General features: G+C 47.5%; 1 protein-coding gene and 1 long non-coding RNA gene across 3 annotated transcripts in view; one reads left to right on the plus strand and one right to left on the minus strand.

The window, feature by feature from the left end:
• The window catches only part of LOC135904815 (uncharacterized), a 180,725-nt gene that overhangs the window by 57,042 nt on the left and 106,414 nt on the right, over positions 1-17,269 (minus strand). The window lies entirely within an intron of this gene.
• The window catches only part of LOC135904813 (neprilysin-like), a 79,853-nt gene that overhangs the window by 21,045 nt on the left and 41,539 nt on the right, over positions 1-17,269 (plus strand). For both annotated transcript variants that reach the window (XM_065435793.1, XM_065435794.1), the window contains exon 5: positions 9,569-9,737. In XM_065435793.1, the coding sequence (XP_065291865.1) occupies positions 9,569-9,737 (169 nt within the window). The remainder of the gene's footprint in view (positions 1-9,568; positions 9,738-17,269) is intronic.

Here is a 17,269-nt window from a genome sequence, read left to right on the forward strand (position 1 = left end):
AAGGTCGTAAACGTGCCGAAAGTGCTCGAAAACGTTACATGGCCACGCAATAAGTTTCATAATACGCAAATAAACCCATGCTTTCCGTCAAGTGCGAGTAGCCAGTGCCTGAGCGATCGGCGGCAGCCATATTTTATTCCTTTCGGAACGGGGCAGCCTGAGGCTATTTAGAAGAAAATTCAGTTTTGTTCGGCATAATAAAGCATCTTTAACAAGTGCACGTCACTCTGACGCGGTGAGTTTTTGCGGTTTTGTGACTTATCGTGACAGGCAGGAGGAGTGAGTGCAGCCCGAAAACTTTTGACCAATAGCCGGGGGCTAATCGCGAAAAGGCGTCGAATCAGAAATAACTATATTTTTTTTTGTTTGGTCAAATCATGCATAATTGATGTATATATACACCTCATATCAGATGGAGAGCTATCGCGGTTTTCGCGACGTCGCGTGACAGACAGGGGAAGTGGGAGTGGTCCAAAAAAGTTTTTGACCAATCGCGGAGGGCTGATTGCCGAATTGGAATAGAAAAGTTTGGAATGGTTTTACGTTATAGCGCCCTTGTATGTGCTACCTTGATGATGTCATAACTTTTGGACGCACATTTCAGGAGCACAACACTCGTCTTGCTATTGTAGTCGACTGCATCAAAAAGGCTGGCCTCGAGCTTAAATCCAAAAAATACCATTTTGGCGAGCGCCAAACTGTGGTGTTAGGACGTCTCGTCGATAAAGATGCCATTAGACCCGACCCACAGAAGACGGAACCCATTGAATCCTTCGAGCAACCTAAATCTGTCAAACAACTTCGTAGCTTCGTAGGCCTCTGCTCATATTTCCGGCGGTTCATACATGTCGGAAATATGTCGTGTCGCTGACCCGTCGACGAATCTTCTGCGTACGAACACTCCGTTTCAGTAGACCCCGGAGCGTGAAGCCGCTTTTCGCCAGTTGAAGTTTTTGTTAACTTCACGGCCAATACTCCGGAACTTCGATCCTTCGTCACTAACAGAGATTCACACAGACGCAAGTGGAGTCGGCATCGGTGCCGTCCTCGTTCAGCACTCTAGGAACAACGAACATGTCGCGTATGCAAGCCGTTCATTAAGCAAGCCAGAACGAAATTACAGTGGGATGGAACAAGAATGTCTAGCAGTAGTATTCGCCGTGCATCGATTTTGCTCGTACGTCTACGGTCGCTCGTTCCCCATCGTCACAGATCACCATTCTCTGCACTGGCTGCTCAATCTTCGTGATCCGTCCGGTCGCCTCGCTCGATGGGCCCTTCGTCTACAGGAATATGCGTTCACTACTTCGTACAAGAGTGGCCGTCGACACGCTGACGCGGATTGCCTTTCTAGGATGCCATTACGTATGACGGATTGTGAAGCCGGTAACTTTGAACACCTTATCGCTTCCCTTTCGCCTGGATTTCCCGATGCCTTGACATTCGCCGCAGAGCAGCGCAAAGACCCAAGCTTAAGTGCTCTTTTCTCTGTAACACAAGCGCCTATACCCACAGGTCGATTTTGCGTCCGAGATGGTCTTCTTTACAAGAGGAACTTCTCAACGACGGGCGCCCGCTTTCTACTGGTGGTTCCGGAATCTCTGTACACATCTGTTCTGCGCGTTACGCATGATGACTCGACCTAAGGCCACTTAGGGACCTCGCGAACACTTAGTCGTACCAAAGAAAGATTCTACTGGCCACAAATGCGCAAAACAATTGACACTTATGTCGCCAGTTGCACACAGTGCTAGAGCCACAAGCGACCTAGCTACCTCAGCTTCAGTCGGTCACCTGCAGCCAGTAAAGCCCTCCAGTTCCCCTTTTGAAAAAGTCGGCATAGACCTGATGGGACAGTTTCCGCGTTCTTCAAGAGGCAACCGATGGATCATTGTGTTTGCTGGCTACCTGACGTGGTATTGTGAGACAGCAGCTCTGTCCTCCGCCACTGCAGCCCAGGTTTCCCAGTTTTTGCTGCTTTCACTCATAGGCAGACACGGGCCGCCTCGCGTAATCATAAGTGACTGTGGTCGCCAGTTTATTGCCGATATTGTGGAAGAATTACTGCGTTCATGTGCCTCCACATTCCGACATTCAACAGTTTATCATCCACAAACTGATGGGCTCACCGAGTGCACAAGCCGAACATTGATAAACATGCTATCAATGTACGTCACTTCGGACCACAAGAACTGGGATGAAGTATTACTGTTCGTGACGTACGCTTTCAACTCTGCGAAACACGAAACGACCGGTTTCAACTCTTTGTTCCTTCTTTACGCACGCCCACCTCGTCATACGCTGGACACTACCCTTTCTTTTGTCATCCATGAGGATTTGTCTATGGCGGAGACTTTGTGTCGTGCAGAAGAGGCTCGTCGAATTGCTCACTTACGCAGTACATTGGCAGCGCAAGACCACTCTAAAACACGCTACGACAGTCACCACCAATATGTTACCTATGTTCCTGGCGACCTCGTGTGGCTGTGGACTCTAATACGCAGTCATGGCTTGAGCCAAAAGCTGCTTGTCGACTATGCGGGGCCGTTCGTTATCCTCGATCGTCTAAGTGAAGTGAACTAAATGATTGCACGGCTCATTTCCAATGGCCGCTGTTCACGCAAAACTGAGGTGACGCATGTAGCCCGCCTGAGGCCGTTCACACGCAGGACGCAGGAGTGACTCGCCCGGAGAGCTTTGTCTGGGAGAGGAGGAATGTTACAAAGGGTCACTGAAGGAAAATACACGGGAAGCTAGAGTGGAGAAAGAGGAGGACGATGTTGCTCCTACGATTTCCATAATTGTTGTGGCTTGTTGATCATTAAAGCATCCACTTAACCCTCTCAGGAGACCGTAACAATATGTAGGCAATCTCGAAGGCTGTGCCTTTAAGCAATGTCGGCGCTGGGAGCATGGCGTTAAGTCATGGCTGCCATGTCTATACGTATTCCAGCGCTAAGCTCTCTTCTTTTTTTTGTTTCGGCGCCATCTGCTGCCGGTTCACGCGTAGTTCAGTAAGAAGAACGGTGGGGCTGAGAGCTGTCGACTGCGTGTTCCGTGCCGGCTGCTATACAGCAAATCATTATGTGGACTTGCACAACAGCTCAAGTATTCGCACACATGTCGTGGCGAGTCATTTTCGCCCGTGGTCCTTCAATGTTTAACAAGGGTTCCTCGAAGCCTATTGCTTGGTTCTCTTGCAAATCACCGCGTTAATTATTTACCCAGTGACTTTATGAAAAAAAATCCGCAAGTAGCTCTAAACGAGAAACGCGATAGTTCGAGTCTTTATGTACATGCTCTGCGAAGCGCAGTAGTCTGAACTGTCGATCAAAACTAAGTATTTTGCTCTAGTATCAACAAGCATCATCGAACATCAGCAAGCACCAGGAATGCAAAAACAGTGCCGGAAATGCAATGTTCTCTCTGCTATCTGAGCTTACTTTGCCCCTACTTGCGCCGCCTGTTTCGAACGCACCCGCCCAACGCGTGTTCAACCAGGTTTCCTTGACAAAAAAAATATTTGAGAAAACCTATCTCGAATGACACACTGCAATCTCTCCTTCACCTGAAGCTTGGTCTGGCAGAGAGTGGGGACTGCTGCAAAGATTTTCAGCCAGATGAACACTTCTACCCCGTTGCAACTCTGCATTTCAATATGGTCCCTGTGACAGCGGAAGTTAATTCAAATGGGGCTAGATTGCATATTTAATCCATTTGCGTAACTCCCCAGTGTGAGAAGTATCAACTGGTACTCTACACAATGTTGTTTTTTCCCCGTTCTTTGTTTTAGTCAAGCAGCTACCTATTACATGAAAGTTGCGATTGTTTCATGGTACTTCTTGAACGTTGCATATTATTACAATGATAAGCTCTGTAAATATATGAAAAAAAATTGGAGGACGCTTAAGCTTCGCCTTCAAGAGTGGAACGCGACAGCGTTCCCGTCGACCCACCAAGTGGTGTAAGACAATGGGCTACTGCGCAGTGACTACGCGCCCCGCATCGGACGCGGTGAGCGTCGAGCAACGCAGCGTTCGGCGCGGCAACGAAATGTGTGCCTGTGCAAGCGACGCACGCCTGAGCCTTAGAAACAGCTTGTTTCTAAGGCAACACCGCGTTCACTAGAGGCGCTTTTGTAGCGCTTTGAAGCATCGAGCTCATGGCTCAGTGGTAGCGCCTCCGTCTCACACTCCGGAGACCCTGGTTCAATTCCCACCCAGCCCATCTTGCAAGTTGTTTTTTATTCATGAAGTGCCTGCTGGGATTTATCGCTCACGGCCAACGCCGCTGACGCCGACGCTGACACCGACGCCGACGACACCAGCTTTTCTGCGACACGAGCTCCTTAACGCTATCGCGTTAAAACGATGTTCGTCCAGCGTGAAGATGGCAAGACGATTGCTCACCAAAGGTCGTGATTGCTTTGCCAACGTCAGGATGATAGCTCGTCGGTTTTCATATACCTGCTTCTGCGACAATTTTCGCCCCTTTAAACATTGTGCGTACGAGTAATTGCAATTATGGTTTACTTTCTATATGCTTTTTATATGCACGTACTTTATCATCATTGTAATTCCTCTTTCTTCGTCTTACTAGTCAGTACACTGTACTTTGCTCATGCGTATTTTCCAGCTGTGATGAGAAAAAAAAAACTGCGTTCGATATACGTAATAGGTGCTTGCGGTACTGTTAGGTCCATATTTTGCTATTTTTGCACACATCGCAGTGGCGGTTGGGCAAAGAGTTCTTGCCAGTCTGTAAAGGTACATAAGAGTTCTACTGACTTCCTATTTTGATGCATAGTGCTTGAATTTCTTAGAGAAAGGGCTTTACTTTGTACTTAACCTCTTGACAGCCGTGCGCGACCCATATGAATCGATTTTGTGTGTTCCCTAGTGAAATTACATTTCTTTATTTTTTTTCAAGTCGCACTGAAAGTAAGGCGCGTTAAACAATTTTCGATACTAATACTACTTGGATTATTGTCAGCACCGCCATCTAGGCGGTAATTAAAACTACGAACTTTAATTCACTCTAATGTTATGGGTGAGCAGGTCGTTCTGTTTGTTCCCATTCAAAGGGGACTTGCAGCCACAACTGCCACTTATTTTCACGAGAAAGGCGCGAGGTTTCAAGTTTTTGCAGAGTCCATTGTGCCTCTAAGCGGCAGCATTTGCTAACTCAACGTCGAGCGGCTTTCGAGTAAATTGAAGAAGAGAGCGGGAGAGAAATGTTTATTTTATGAATCAAGCTTCGGAAACGCATCCCTATTTTAATTCCTTGACCTCGGGCTACCTCTTGTGCACACGATCAGGAACAGTCAGTCTGATCCTAGAGCTTGGAGCTGGCAATAGTTTGCTTGACTCTTAAAGAAAAATGCCTCGGGTACAGCGAAGCGTGAAATAACGTTAACTCAGAACGTGGTAAATACCAATAACGTCATGAGTAAATCGGAAAAGAAATCCTTCGGTTCATTGTAATAATGAGTGATGTACAAATCCACGTCTGAGTGGCAGCTCTCACTAGAATTTTTTACGTAGATCTTGAGGCCAGTGTTGTGCTGGTTGTATGCGGCAGAAGTAAAGAAGTAATTTTGGCGCCGAAAATACGCGGGGAGATTTCGACTCCCTTTAAACCATAGATAAGACACCTGTAGAACGTCATCAAACGTTTAGGCTATGTTCTTGGCTACTTCTCGCTCCCGAAAAATTTGAGTCTGGCTATTTTTGGGCTAAATTTTGAGATAGTTTGGCTATTTTTCTGGGGGGCCATCTGGCGACCCTGTCCGCGATGCACTGCGAAGATGCGTGTGCTGCCCAGCGACACAATTCATCGCTTGTCGTCGCTTGCCCAGCGAAGGTACCTCTGTGCTCACGTACGCAGCATATGAGCGTGTTGTCCACTCCAAGGTAATTGCGGATTGCCTTTGCTGGAGCTAACAGCGATCGCAGATAGATATCGTAACGACACTGCAGCAATGACTATTTGGCAGGTGAGGGCTCTTGCGTGCAGTTATAAAATGATACTTCGAGCGGAGGAAGGTGTTGCAACTCTTTAGTGTGAAGTGCTTGTGATGAAGAAATGCCACCGTACTGGGTCTATAAAAGCGAGCGATTCTTGACGCTGCCGTGTTTGCGACACTGCGGCACCGATGCATAACCGACAACAGAGCAGTCGTCGCAAACGACAGCTGTAATACGTTGCCATTGGAGAACACTACGCACTCCTCAGCATCGTCGTCCACCACGGCGCATCGATGCCTTGGAATCAGCTAGAGTGACGTGCCGATAAATATTTGCTATGCACTACGTCGCCACAATGCAGGCAATGAAACCGTGTTGTGGGGCAATCACAGCCCGAGAAGATATATGCATAAGCCAGCTAAAATTGACGCTTTGTTTTTGATAATAAGGCTCAGTACACCACCGATGACAGTGCGTTGTGCTTGTTTTATTTTGGCAGTCAAGATTGTTGATGCCTCTCAGCTGAGCACCATGTCGCTGTTGCCGAAAATAAGTTGGGCATGGCCCAACCATGGTGGGCACGCGCACAAGAGTTACATGCCTCGCGCGGGGCGTGACCTATGGTTTTGATTGACAGGTGAACTCGTGCCAAACTCATAACATCGCGACCCCCCCGAGTTGCACTCTGGAACATAGCCGGCGGCAGCTGCAGCAACCTGTGTCATTGCACCCAGCGGCAGCAAGCGTCAATATGACTGTCTGGAGCCGTTCAGCTATATGACCGATGTAGAGTTTCAGTGTCATTTTCGCCTTTCCAAAGCGTCAGTTCACTGTCTGTGTGACGAGTTAGGTGTAGACTCTTGTGTGCGGATACAGCGTGGCGGGCAAATTATGCTTTGCGAGCACAGATGGGTGTGACTGGGCTGTGGAGCAAGAGTTCATGCGATCGCTTCGTTTCCCTCCAGCTTCAAGTGCTGTGCGTCCATCGCGACCCAGCGCCAGGCTAGGTACGATGGTGTCATCGGAGAACTGGGGCACCTGCGAAAACCTGGGGTTCAAGCCGGACTGACCAACCTGCGAAGGCGAAGTGGTCACATTACATAGGAAGACTGAAAATGGACGCCGCGGGCTGCCTTGCGGCGCAACAGGTGCCGAAAGCAGTTGTCGCAGTTACACGGTACCGCTGCACTGCATGGGTAGAGATTCAAAGGAAATTACTTCCCCAACACGCACCGCCTCGGTCGTCCGAACGCCCACCTCTCCAGGAGGCAAGTGATTTGGCTCACTTGCTGCGTGAGCAAAAGCGTAGATTGGAGGAGATGACCGGTGACTTGTTCTATCTGTCGGAGCGCGCCATCGTCGACTGGAGGAACAACGCCCGTGGGGTCGTGAGGGACGAGCTGCTGGCGCGGCCTCACCTCGGTGGCTTCGGGGAGATAGTGCAAATTCACAAGTGCCTTCTTCGTGGCAAGCGAAAGTAAAATCGAGGCTGCCTGATGGCAGGCCACAACGTTCCGCGGAGCCGCCAAAATTACGGTGGCGGTGCAGATCGTGGACCATGGGTCTTCGGCATGGTTTGCGCGACCACAGTGAAGCTGCGATTTTTCAAGCTTGACCTACGAGACGCGGCGACCCTGGGCCCCATTATTGCCCCCGATGTTCAACCGGGGACCATTATTCACAGTGAAGAATGAGGCGCATACAACTGTATCCCAAATTTTGTAGATGCTAACCGGCCGAGACTCAACCTGCATTGGGAGACAGTCAACCACAACGTGAACTTTGTGGACTCCCTCACGGGCGCCCACACGCAAGAAATAGAAAGGTATCATCAAAAACTGAAGCGCCACCTCGTCAGCGGCGGGTACAGGGTACGTGTACCGCTGCGAGATTCCCACTTAACATGGATGTGGTGGCAGGCAATTAACAGCCACGTGCGCAGCAAAGGCCCTTTCATTCGTTTCATGTAACTCTTTCCTGCGGTTGTTAGAAGCCATCGCTCGGCGTTACCGACTATGAAGGTGAATCACAAAAGAAAACTAAGCGTACTTTTCTGACCCTTTGCTTCTATGAGTGTTTTCCGACATTCCTGCGTGTTTACACGGTAAGCGCGTGGCAAACCACTTATGCGCTAGCCGACGCTCACTGCGTCTCGCAGCCTTACTTAAGCGCGAGCAGCGAGCGATCTGTTGAAAGCCTAGTGCGAAAACCAGGCACACACCAATTTGAGCTCGTAAATGAGAATGCAAGCACATATTGAGCCGCGCCAATCTAATCCAGAAGAAAGGAGGGGGAGCGTTCCGTCGTGTTACATAACGCGAAACGTAATAAATTACAAATTAGTCTAATATACATTCAGTGTACATGTTGTAAACTTTAAAATGCTTACTAACCACATTAAAGTGACTAATAATATTGGACTAAACGCATTTATTGTATAACTTGCTTGCGCATGTAATGCACTCGGGGGAACGACAAACAAGTGAAAGAAGGCACCGATGATGCGCCGAAGGTATGATCACATGAGCCTCAGTTTGTCGACCACCCACAAGGCAACGCCCAAGGGATGATAGCCACCCAGGGCGAATCTTGATAAACCACTGAAACTGGAGGCGTGCCGAGGGACAAACTTTGTCTTGGTACCATTAGTTCTTTCATCTTGGGGCATCGCCAGACCTCGTGAAGATCTCGAGTTTCGCCAAACTCGGCGCATCCTGCATAGCACCCCTGATCGGTGAATACGGGCACAAGTCGATCGGTAGCATCGAAAATTGTTCAAAAGCATAATTCACCTTTTCTAAGGCATAAGAGGTTTCTTCATCAGCAGGCAACTTTGCAATACTCGATTTAAAACGCGGAAGCGCACCGATATCCTCCGACACACATCTTACCATCTGGATAGAGACTGAAAACGCACTTCGAAAGCATAATAAAGTTCGGGGTGGTGAGTCTTGGTTCAACCCGTCACTTCAGAATGAATCGAAATGTGTGGCTTACGTAGTTGGGAAACACGATGCCGCTGGGAACCGCCACTGTACGTCGCCATTTTTAAAAATGTAGAGGCTAAAGGACAGTCTATGAAGAAAGTTTACGCCGTACGGTACACGAAATGATGACGATATGTCTTGTTTGTCCCTCGTGTATTTGTCAGTATTGCGGTGCTGAGGATCAGTACGAACTAGAGCGATAGCAGTGAATTTAAGAAATTTCTATTTGAGGATATAGTTGGGTTTTGTGGAAGCTAGGCACGGGTATAACGAGTGTTTTCAACGCAAGCATTTTCATTGTAAGTCTTAAAGAGAACGTGAGTTGTTCAAGGCTCTATAGCTCAAGATGTTGGTATGGTTCGTCTTAGTATCGGTAATCGCCGTCTGCTTCGTCCGGATGCTTTCGGTTCACAAAGCGAAAAAACGTTGTCAACGAGCGGCATCTTCTCGAGTTCAGTAATATGAAAGTTAGTACTCATTAGAAAACGTTCTTGTTAGCAGAGAATAAGCGACCGGGACGTACTTTTATATTTTTTAGGATTTACCGCTTGTACGATTTTGACTGGTGTTGCCTGTCTAAAAAGAGAAGGATGATGACCTCTAACCAACTCTCAGGTTTCAGTCGCTTCAGAAGAAATTCTCTGGCACAAGGAAAGGAAAACCCTTGTCGAAGAAAACAGCCTGGTGGAATACTACATGAGCCGGCTTGAAGCAATCGGGGTCTTCAGCTCCAAACAAGATGCTGAGGTATACATTCCTAAACTGGCAGAACTGGAGAATTCTGGTAGGTGCTGCATCATTATTTCTCAATGTTTAAAGCTTTTCTATGTGGGCTATGTCTTTTATGCATTCTAAATGAGCAGGGTTCTGATTCTTCTGAATTTGGAGCAAAATTTGCAAGTGCTCTTCAGTGTGTGCGTTTACTAACCGAGCACCCTCGTCGTAGATGGGTTTTAGGGTTCTTGAACTGCTTGTGACATTTTTTTTACAGATTAAAATTAAACACGCGCATCGTGTATAGAATGCCACGATGGTCATCTTTCGCGAACGTGGCAGCGCTATGCGCCTGGGGGCACCAGAAATTAAAAAAAAATAGTGGCGGTTTAGCGGTAAGTGCGAGACAAGTGGGCAAGCATTGAGGTCCCGGATTCATTAGTTAAACTACGTTCATCACATTGCAAATTGTTGTTCAGGAGCTCACTCTGCATACGTCCTGCTCATTTGAAGAGCGAAGTTCAACTGACGGTAGCCCGGAGCAGACCACCGCTAGTATATAGCACTGCATACAAGCACATATACATACATACATACATACATACATACATACATACATACATACATACATACATACATACATACATACATACATACATACATACATACATACATACATACATACATACATACAAAAATAAATAAATTAAATTATTGGGTTTTACGTGCCAAAACCACGATCTGATTATGAGGCACGCCGTAGTGGGGGACTCCGGAAATTTCGACCACCTGGGGTTCTTTAACGTGCACCTAAATCCCAGTACACGGGTGTTTTCGCATTTCGCCCTCATCGAAATGCGGCCGCCTTGGCCGGGAATCTATCTCCCGCGACCTCGTGCTTAGCAGCCCAACACCATAGCCACTGAGCAACCACGGCGGGTACCCGCCTCGGTTGCTTAGTGGCTATGGTGTTGGGCTGCTAAGCACGAGGTCGCGGGATCGAATCCCTGCCACGGCGGCCGCATTTCGATGGGGGCGAAATGCGAAAACACCCGTGTACTGAGATTTAGGTGCACGTTAAAGAACCCCAGGTGGTCGAAATTTCCGGAGTCCCCCACTACGGCGTGCCTCATAATCAGATCGTGGTTTTGGCACGTAAAACCCCATAATAAAAAAAAAACCGAGGCGGGTTTACACACACACGTCATCTTCAGCAGCAGCCTTTTTTTAATGTACACTACAGGACGAAGGCCTCTCCCTGCAACCTCCAATTATTCCTGTCTTGCGCTAGGTGATTCCAACTAGCGCCTGCAAATTTCCTACTATCATCACCTCACCTAGTTTTCGGCCGTCCTCGACTGCGCTTCTCTTTCCTTGGCACCCATTGTGCAACTCTAATGATCCACCCGTTGTCTACCCTAACCATTACATGGCCTGCCCAGATCCATTTTTCAAAGCGAAGCTTTCTTTGCCTCTTTCTTCAACTTTCCGCTGCTGCTGCTTCTGGGGTCCTGCATGCCACAAACGGCGGCCACGTAGGGACGTAGTAGAGACGCACGCCACTAACGCCGGCCGCGTCCGAACTTGGTTGAGACGTGGACATGTCACAAAAACATAAAAGACATGCGCCGTCGGTGTTTTTTTTCATGACATTTGTTTATGAGCTGTCATTCTCAATATTCCGAGGAATAACTTTGTAAAGAATCTAAAACAACGCATGCGCCACGTAGAGGGCCTGCACGGTTGTTCAGAATGATTATTCGCCAAGCTACGCCCGTGGCGTTGACAATGAATTTTCTGCGACACGGGGGGCCCTTAACGCTATTGCGTTAGTACATGACAGGAGTGTGGCACAAACTATAGACAAGCCGAGAAGCTCCTGTCAACATTTACGCCGCGTAGCATGTGCCAATACCCTCTTGACGCCGTAACTAGGCGTGACCTCCCCCCCCCCCCTTTCCCCAATGCAGTCCAGGCGCCGCCGCGCTTGTCTGCGTGCTCATCCGCAACAGCAACATCAGTAGAGGGAGGAGGTGGGGAGAATTTTAACGAGGGAATATAGAGACAGAGAGGAGGCTTCGCTTGCATCGATTCCCACAGTGTGTGTAGCTGCACACACACACACACACACACACACACACACACACACACACACACACACACACACACACACACACACACACACACACACACGCACACGCACACGCACACGCACACGCGCACACGCACACGCACACACACACACACACACACACACACACACACGTTCGTCCACATGGTCATTGTAGACTAGTACACATCAGGTCACTACATAGCTAATTACTTGAGCTGACGGGGGTTCAGGGGCCGCCAGGAGATAAATCAGTTATATACTTACTGCCTCTTAAGTTCTTTTAACAGTTTGTGCGTACAGGCAGGAATCCTGAAATTTCGAATTTTGATGATAAACATGGATTTGACAATTTTCCGACAGAGTAGTTTCAATTGAATTATACTGAATTTTTCTGAGAACACAGAGATGTACGTATTAATAAGATAATGCGGTGAGAGGTTCTGATCAGGAAAGGAAGGTTGTAACGGTAAATTTTGGATAGGGAGCCCACTGGGCGTTGTTCCTCGTAAGTTCTTATTAATTTCTTGTTTACAAAGAAAGGAACGAGTGTGGGAGCCGCTCGTACAAACGAGCCTGCCTCTAGGAAGCTGTTGTTATGTGATAAGCGGCTCACACACTTTGCTGAGGCAACGCCAAGCAGCAGGGAGGTCAGCAGTCCAAGGGCGTTTCGGACGGAACGTAGGACGTACGTGCACGGAACTAAGGGCGCTATAACGTAAAGCTATGCCAAACTGTTTCTATTCCACTGCTACAATCAGTCCTCCACCATGGGTTAAAAATAATTCGGGCTACCCTCACTTCGCTGTCTGTCAGGCGACGTCACGAAAACAACAAACACTCCCCATCTAATATAACGTGTACACACTGATTATGCATGATTGGACGGAACAAAAGTAAAATTATTTTACCCGATTCCATATCTCTTTCGCCATCAGCCTATCGCTATTGGTCAAAAGTTTTCGGGCTGCGCCGACTTCGACCTTCTGTTACGCGACGTCACAAAACCGCGAGAACTCGCTGCGTTAAAGTGGGATTTATACATTAACATGCATTAATACGCCGAACAAAACTGAATTTCTTCCGGGATAGCCCCGTTACAAAATGAATAAAAGGTGTCTGCCCACCGATTGGTCTGGAACTGGCTAGTCAGAGCTGCAGGGAAGGACGAATTTATTTGCGTATAATAAAAATACGTGGCAGTATAACGTTGTGGAGGCCTTTCGACACAAATACGACATTGCTCCCCCAACTCTTGTTCGCTGAGGTTTGGTTTTAGTGGCATATTTAAGCTTCCGTTGAACGCCACTGGGATTTTCGACCAGCCACGGCAACGTAAGCAAGCGGAAGCGGGCTAATCGCAGTCGCCGGCACCACCCTCCCCATCCGGTTTTATACCTTCAAGCGTTAGCGCGGCCCAAACGAAATTCTCTCCACTTGTGCGTTCTTCTCGCCTCTTGTCAGCCAATGAGATAAAAAAAAACCTGTCAAAGTAGGCAATGCTATTCGCTTTGAAATGGAACAAAAGTGGTCTCCTATAAAAGAGGAGAGCGTACGACTGGGCTGTTAAACAACGTTGCTAGTCACTGCCCAATGCTTGCGTCGGCGGTTACGTTAATTTGACGTGAGGGCATTCGAATAAAAATATATCGCAATAGCTTTACGTTATAGCACCCTAGGCAAGCGCAGACAGACCATGGTCAAAATAGTGCTGTGCAGCAGGAAAGAAGCAGGAAGGGGCCAGTGTTTGACGAGCTGCAGTGGCGCAGAAGGTTCGAGGACGCCATGTCTACAGCACAGAGGGAGCAGTGGAGTAATGAAGACGGGTAGGCCTGGTTGGAATTCAATGTTCGAGAGCCCAACAATGGCCTATAGCATAAGGGAACTTCGCCACGACACGTGTTCTGTTTCCGTTGCAAAGCAGACACGTAAAACACTGCGAGAGCATGCCTTCCACTGCCGTTGAGTAATGTTCGGAGCAACAGAGGCACGACGGCTTCACTGGAGCGCCGCCGAGCCGTGAGCGAGCTGCGATAGAAATGTGAACCTTTGCTAGAGGCGCTACGATAGTGACTGTTTTTGTAGCTTTTTGTGGAGCTTTGCTACGTTCCTTTGAGTGTTTGAATATCGAATTTTATTTGACGTCTGTATTTGTTTTTCCTTGTTGCCCTCACGGGCATCCCTGAGAAGACCGCGAAGCCTATTGTTTAAGCAAAAATTTTAGGTTAGATTAGGCAACAATGAGTGCGTGACGGAAGCATTCTATCTGTTACCTTAAGAATGCCAAAAGAATAGCGTACCTGAGGTTGGTACGAGAAATGGAGTTAGAGATTTTAATATAATTGCCTGCGCGCAGCTCGCGTTGCAAGGTACGGAGCTCAATGCATGAACAGAAGACATAGTAAACTCGCGGGCATACACCGCAGGCGCGTTAAGCCGAACGCAAGGCGCGTGAAACTGCGATACGTAGGTTGAAGGTTGAACGTGAAATTCATTTGAAAGAGGTGCACGTAAGGAGACTGGTTGCAGGTGGAGGTATCGAGGCGTCTGCAGGTACAATAACCCAGCGTCGGTGGTATGCTACTTGCATTTGGAGGAAACGCCTAGGTCTTGCTCTGAACCTAACGATTTCCCACCACTGATATTTCGGACCCACCCGCCGTGTTTGTTCAGTAGCTATGGTGTTAGGCTGCTGAGCACGAGGTCGCGGGATCGAATCCCGGCCACGGCGGCCGCATTTCGATGGGGGCGAAACGCGAAAACACCCGTGTACTTAGATTTAGGTACACGTTAAAGAACCCCAGGTGGTCGAAATTTCCGGAGTCCCCCACTACGGCGTGCCTCATAATCAGAAAGTGGTTTTGGCACGTAAATTTTTTTTTATTTCGGACCCCCAAACTTTCGCGTTATGTGCATTGGAAGTAGTACCTTAATATTCATGAACATCCCAGGACATTTGCCCGGAGATGCCCTTCAATGAGCAAAAGAATGCTCGAGGCAGCGTTTAGGCGAAGGCTCAGAAAGTTGAGCTTAAGGTCAAAGATCATTTCGAGTAAGTGGGGCTCTTTATAAAGACATACATGTGGGCGACCAGCACTGTTATGTGGACGAACGCGTCTAGTTTCTAAAAGAAGGTGATTTTGTTGGTTTTGGACTAAACGAACAAGGGTCACTCTACAAGCTAGTCTGACGCATTAGTTGAGAGTATCAAGTCAACATAACTACCAATAAACATCTGGAGAGATATTAGGTTAAAATCAAACTGGCCACTCCCTATATTGTATGCTAGAGGAAATTTTGAGTTATCTTCAAGGTGACATAGGTAAATTTCACGCGAAGTGGTACAAGTGAGAGAGACATGGATGACGACAGGACATGTGAAGTTTTAGTGAGAACCTTAGATCAGAATTCTCACCAGTCACTGAATAGACGTTTTCCTTGCAATAACCACAATCTGATCGATTATGAGGCACGCCGTAATGGGGGACTCCCGAATAATTCGGACCACCTGGGGCTCTTTGACGCGCACCTCAATTTAAGTACACGGATGTTTTCGCATTTCGCCATCATCGAAATGCGGCCGCCGTTACCGGGATTTGATCCCGCGACCTCGTGCTTAGCAGCCCAACACCATATCCACTAAGTAACCACGGCGGATGTCTATGGCAAGGCTACAGAAATAACGCCTTGACACCCAACTTGATATCTGGTGAGATGGATTGATACTGTACTGGTAACTCGCGTTAAAAACACAATGAAGGCACACAAAGCCATCGCTGAATGTGGAAAACGCATAGACCGGCCCCTACTTACAGCGTCCGCCGCGACAGGGAAAACAGAGCATGACGCGGAAACAAAAAATGAACTCTAGTCAAATACCACGCTATTACACGAAAGAAAAACACTACAGGCCGACGTCTTGCCGTAGGCATGAACGCTAGAGTTTATCCTTTGAATACCTAGACACAAACGTATGACGCAAAGGAGGGCTAGTCTTGATTCGACTAAGTTTACAGAAAACTAGATAGGTGTATAGGCGACGCTCCTGAAACACGCGGCTGCTTTGAAAATTCGAGTAGGCGTTTAGTGTATGTTGGCAGCCAGAAGGAGCTTCACAGCACGATGCAAGACTGCATCGAGTAAGATACGTTAGTTAGACTTTGCCATAGAGTGGAAGTTCCAAGCTGTGTTGCGTGCCGGAAAAAAAAAATCACATGTTATACTGCGGTCAAACTTTCATTTACAGATCAACTATACTGTTGGCGCTGACTATCGAAGTCGCAGGTCACACGCACGCACGATGCGGTGCATCCGTGTGACATGTGCAAGTTAAGCTGACCCCGGTGGCACGCGTACAGCGCTGTATGAGGCACCAAAAATCCAACCGATGTTCCGTTTATCGGACCTCTTGGAGAACTTACCTAGAAGTGTAAGATCTAAACCTGATGCTGTTCTAGTCATGATGCACGTTTATTCTGCTGGGAAAATTAATTACCACTGAAACGTGCGACAATGAAGTGACATTCTCTGATAGTGTATTATTGGATCTGCAGCATTTCGTTGCCTAACGTAAAGGCGTCCAGCACTGCGTCCACAAGAACAATAAGTATTGCTGTCACTTCTTTCCGTTGCAATTCCTCTAGAAATCATCATCATCATCATCACAACAACAACAACAACAACAACAACACAACAACAACAACAACAACAACAATAATAATAATAATAATAATAATAATAATAATAATAATAATAGTAATAAGAACCAGCCTGTTTTTGTCCACTGCAGTAAGAAGGCCTCTCCCCGTGATCTCTAATTACCCTTGTCCTGCGCCAACCGATTCCAACTAGCGCCCGCGAATTACCTAATTTCATCGCTCTAGAAATGCTACCCTTAAAAATACATTTAGATGGAACAACCTGTATTAGTGCTGTGTGACATAGCTCACTGGACAGTAGTTCCGATATTTCACTTGGTTTTCGATTATCTGACAAAACTTCCAAAATGATGCACTTCTCCAATAAATCAATATTTATACTTGCATAAGACCAATTATCACAACTATCGAAATTGTCGACGCCGATGGCAGAAATGCTCCTGGAGTGTCCGTATAATTGCTATCGCAATAAAAGAAAGAGGGGATAGGAGTAGGCATGCTGTTTACAGTTTCAAGAAGTGTGGCTGAAAAAAACAAGATGTGCCAGCTGCAATTCTAGGAACTGCCAACCGATCCCCTCCCATTTTTGAGCATTATATACACGCCTTTTTATTCTTCTCCCCCATTGCGGGTTAAGAGGGAGCCGTATAAACGCTCTTAAAAAATTCAGTTAGTGCCCTGACGAAGACAAGTGTCAAGAGGAATCTCTTGCTCGACTTGAACGAACAAATCGAACAGCAGTGTCTGGGAAGATCGACCTTCATACACATTATGGTTAATCTAAATATTAATGACTTTTAGATGACCCGCATGGCTTTAGGCATAAAAATCATG

Source organism: Dermacentor albipictus, chromosome 1, assembly GCF_038994185.2.
Source record: "Dermacentor albipictus isolate Rhodes 1998 colony chromosome 1, USDA_Dalb.pri_finalv2, whole genome shotgun sequence".
Classification (NCBI taxonomy): Eukaryota; Metazoa; Arthropoda; class Arachnida; order Ixodida; family Ixodidae; genus Dermacentor; species Dermacentor albipictus.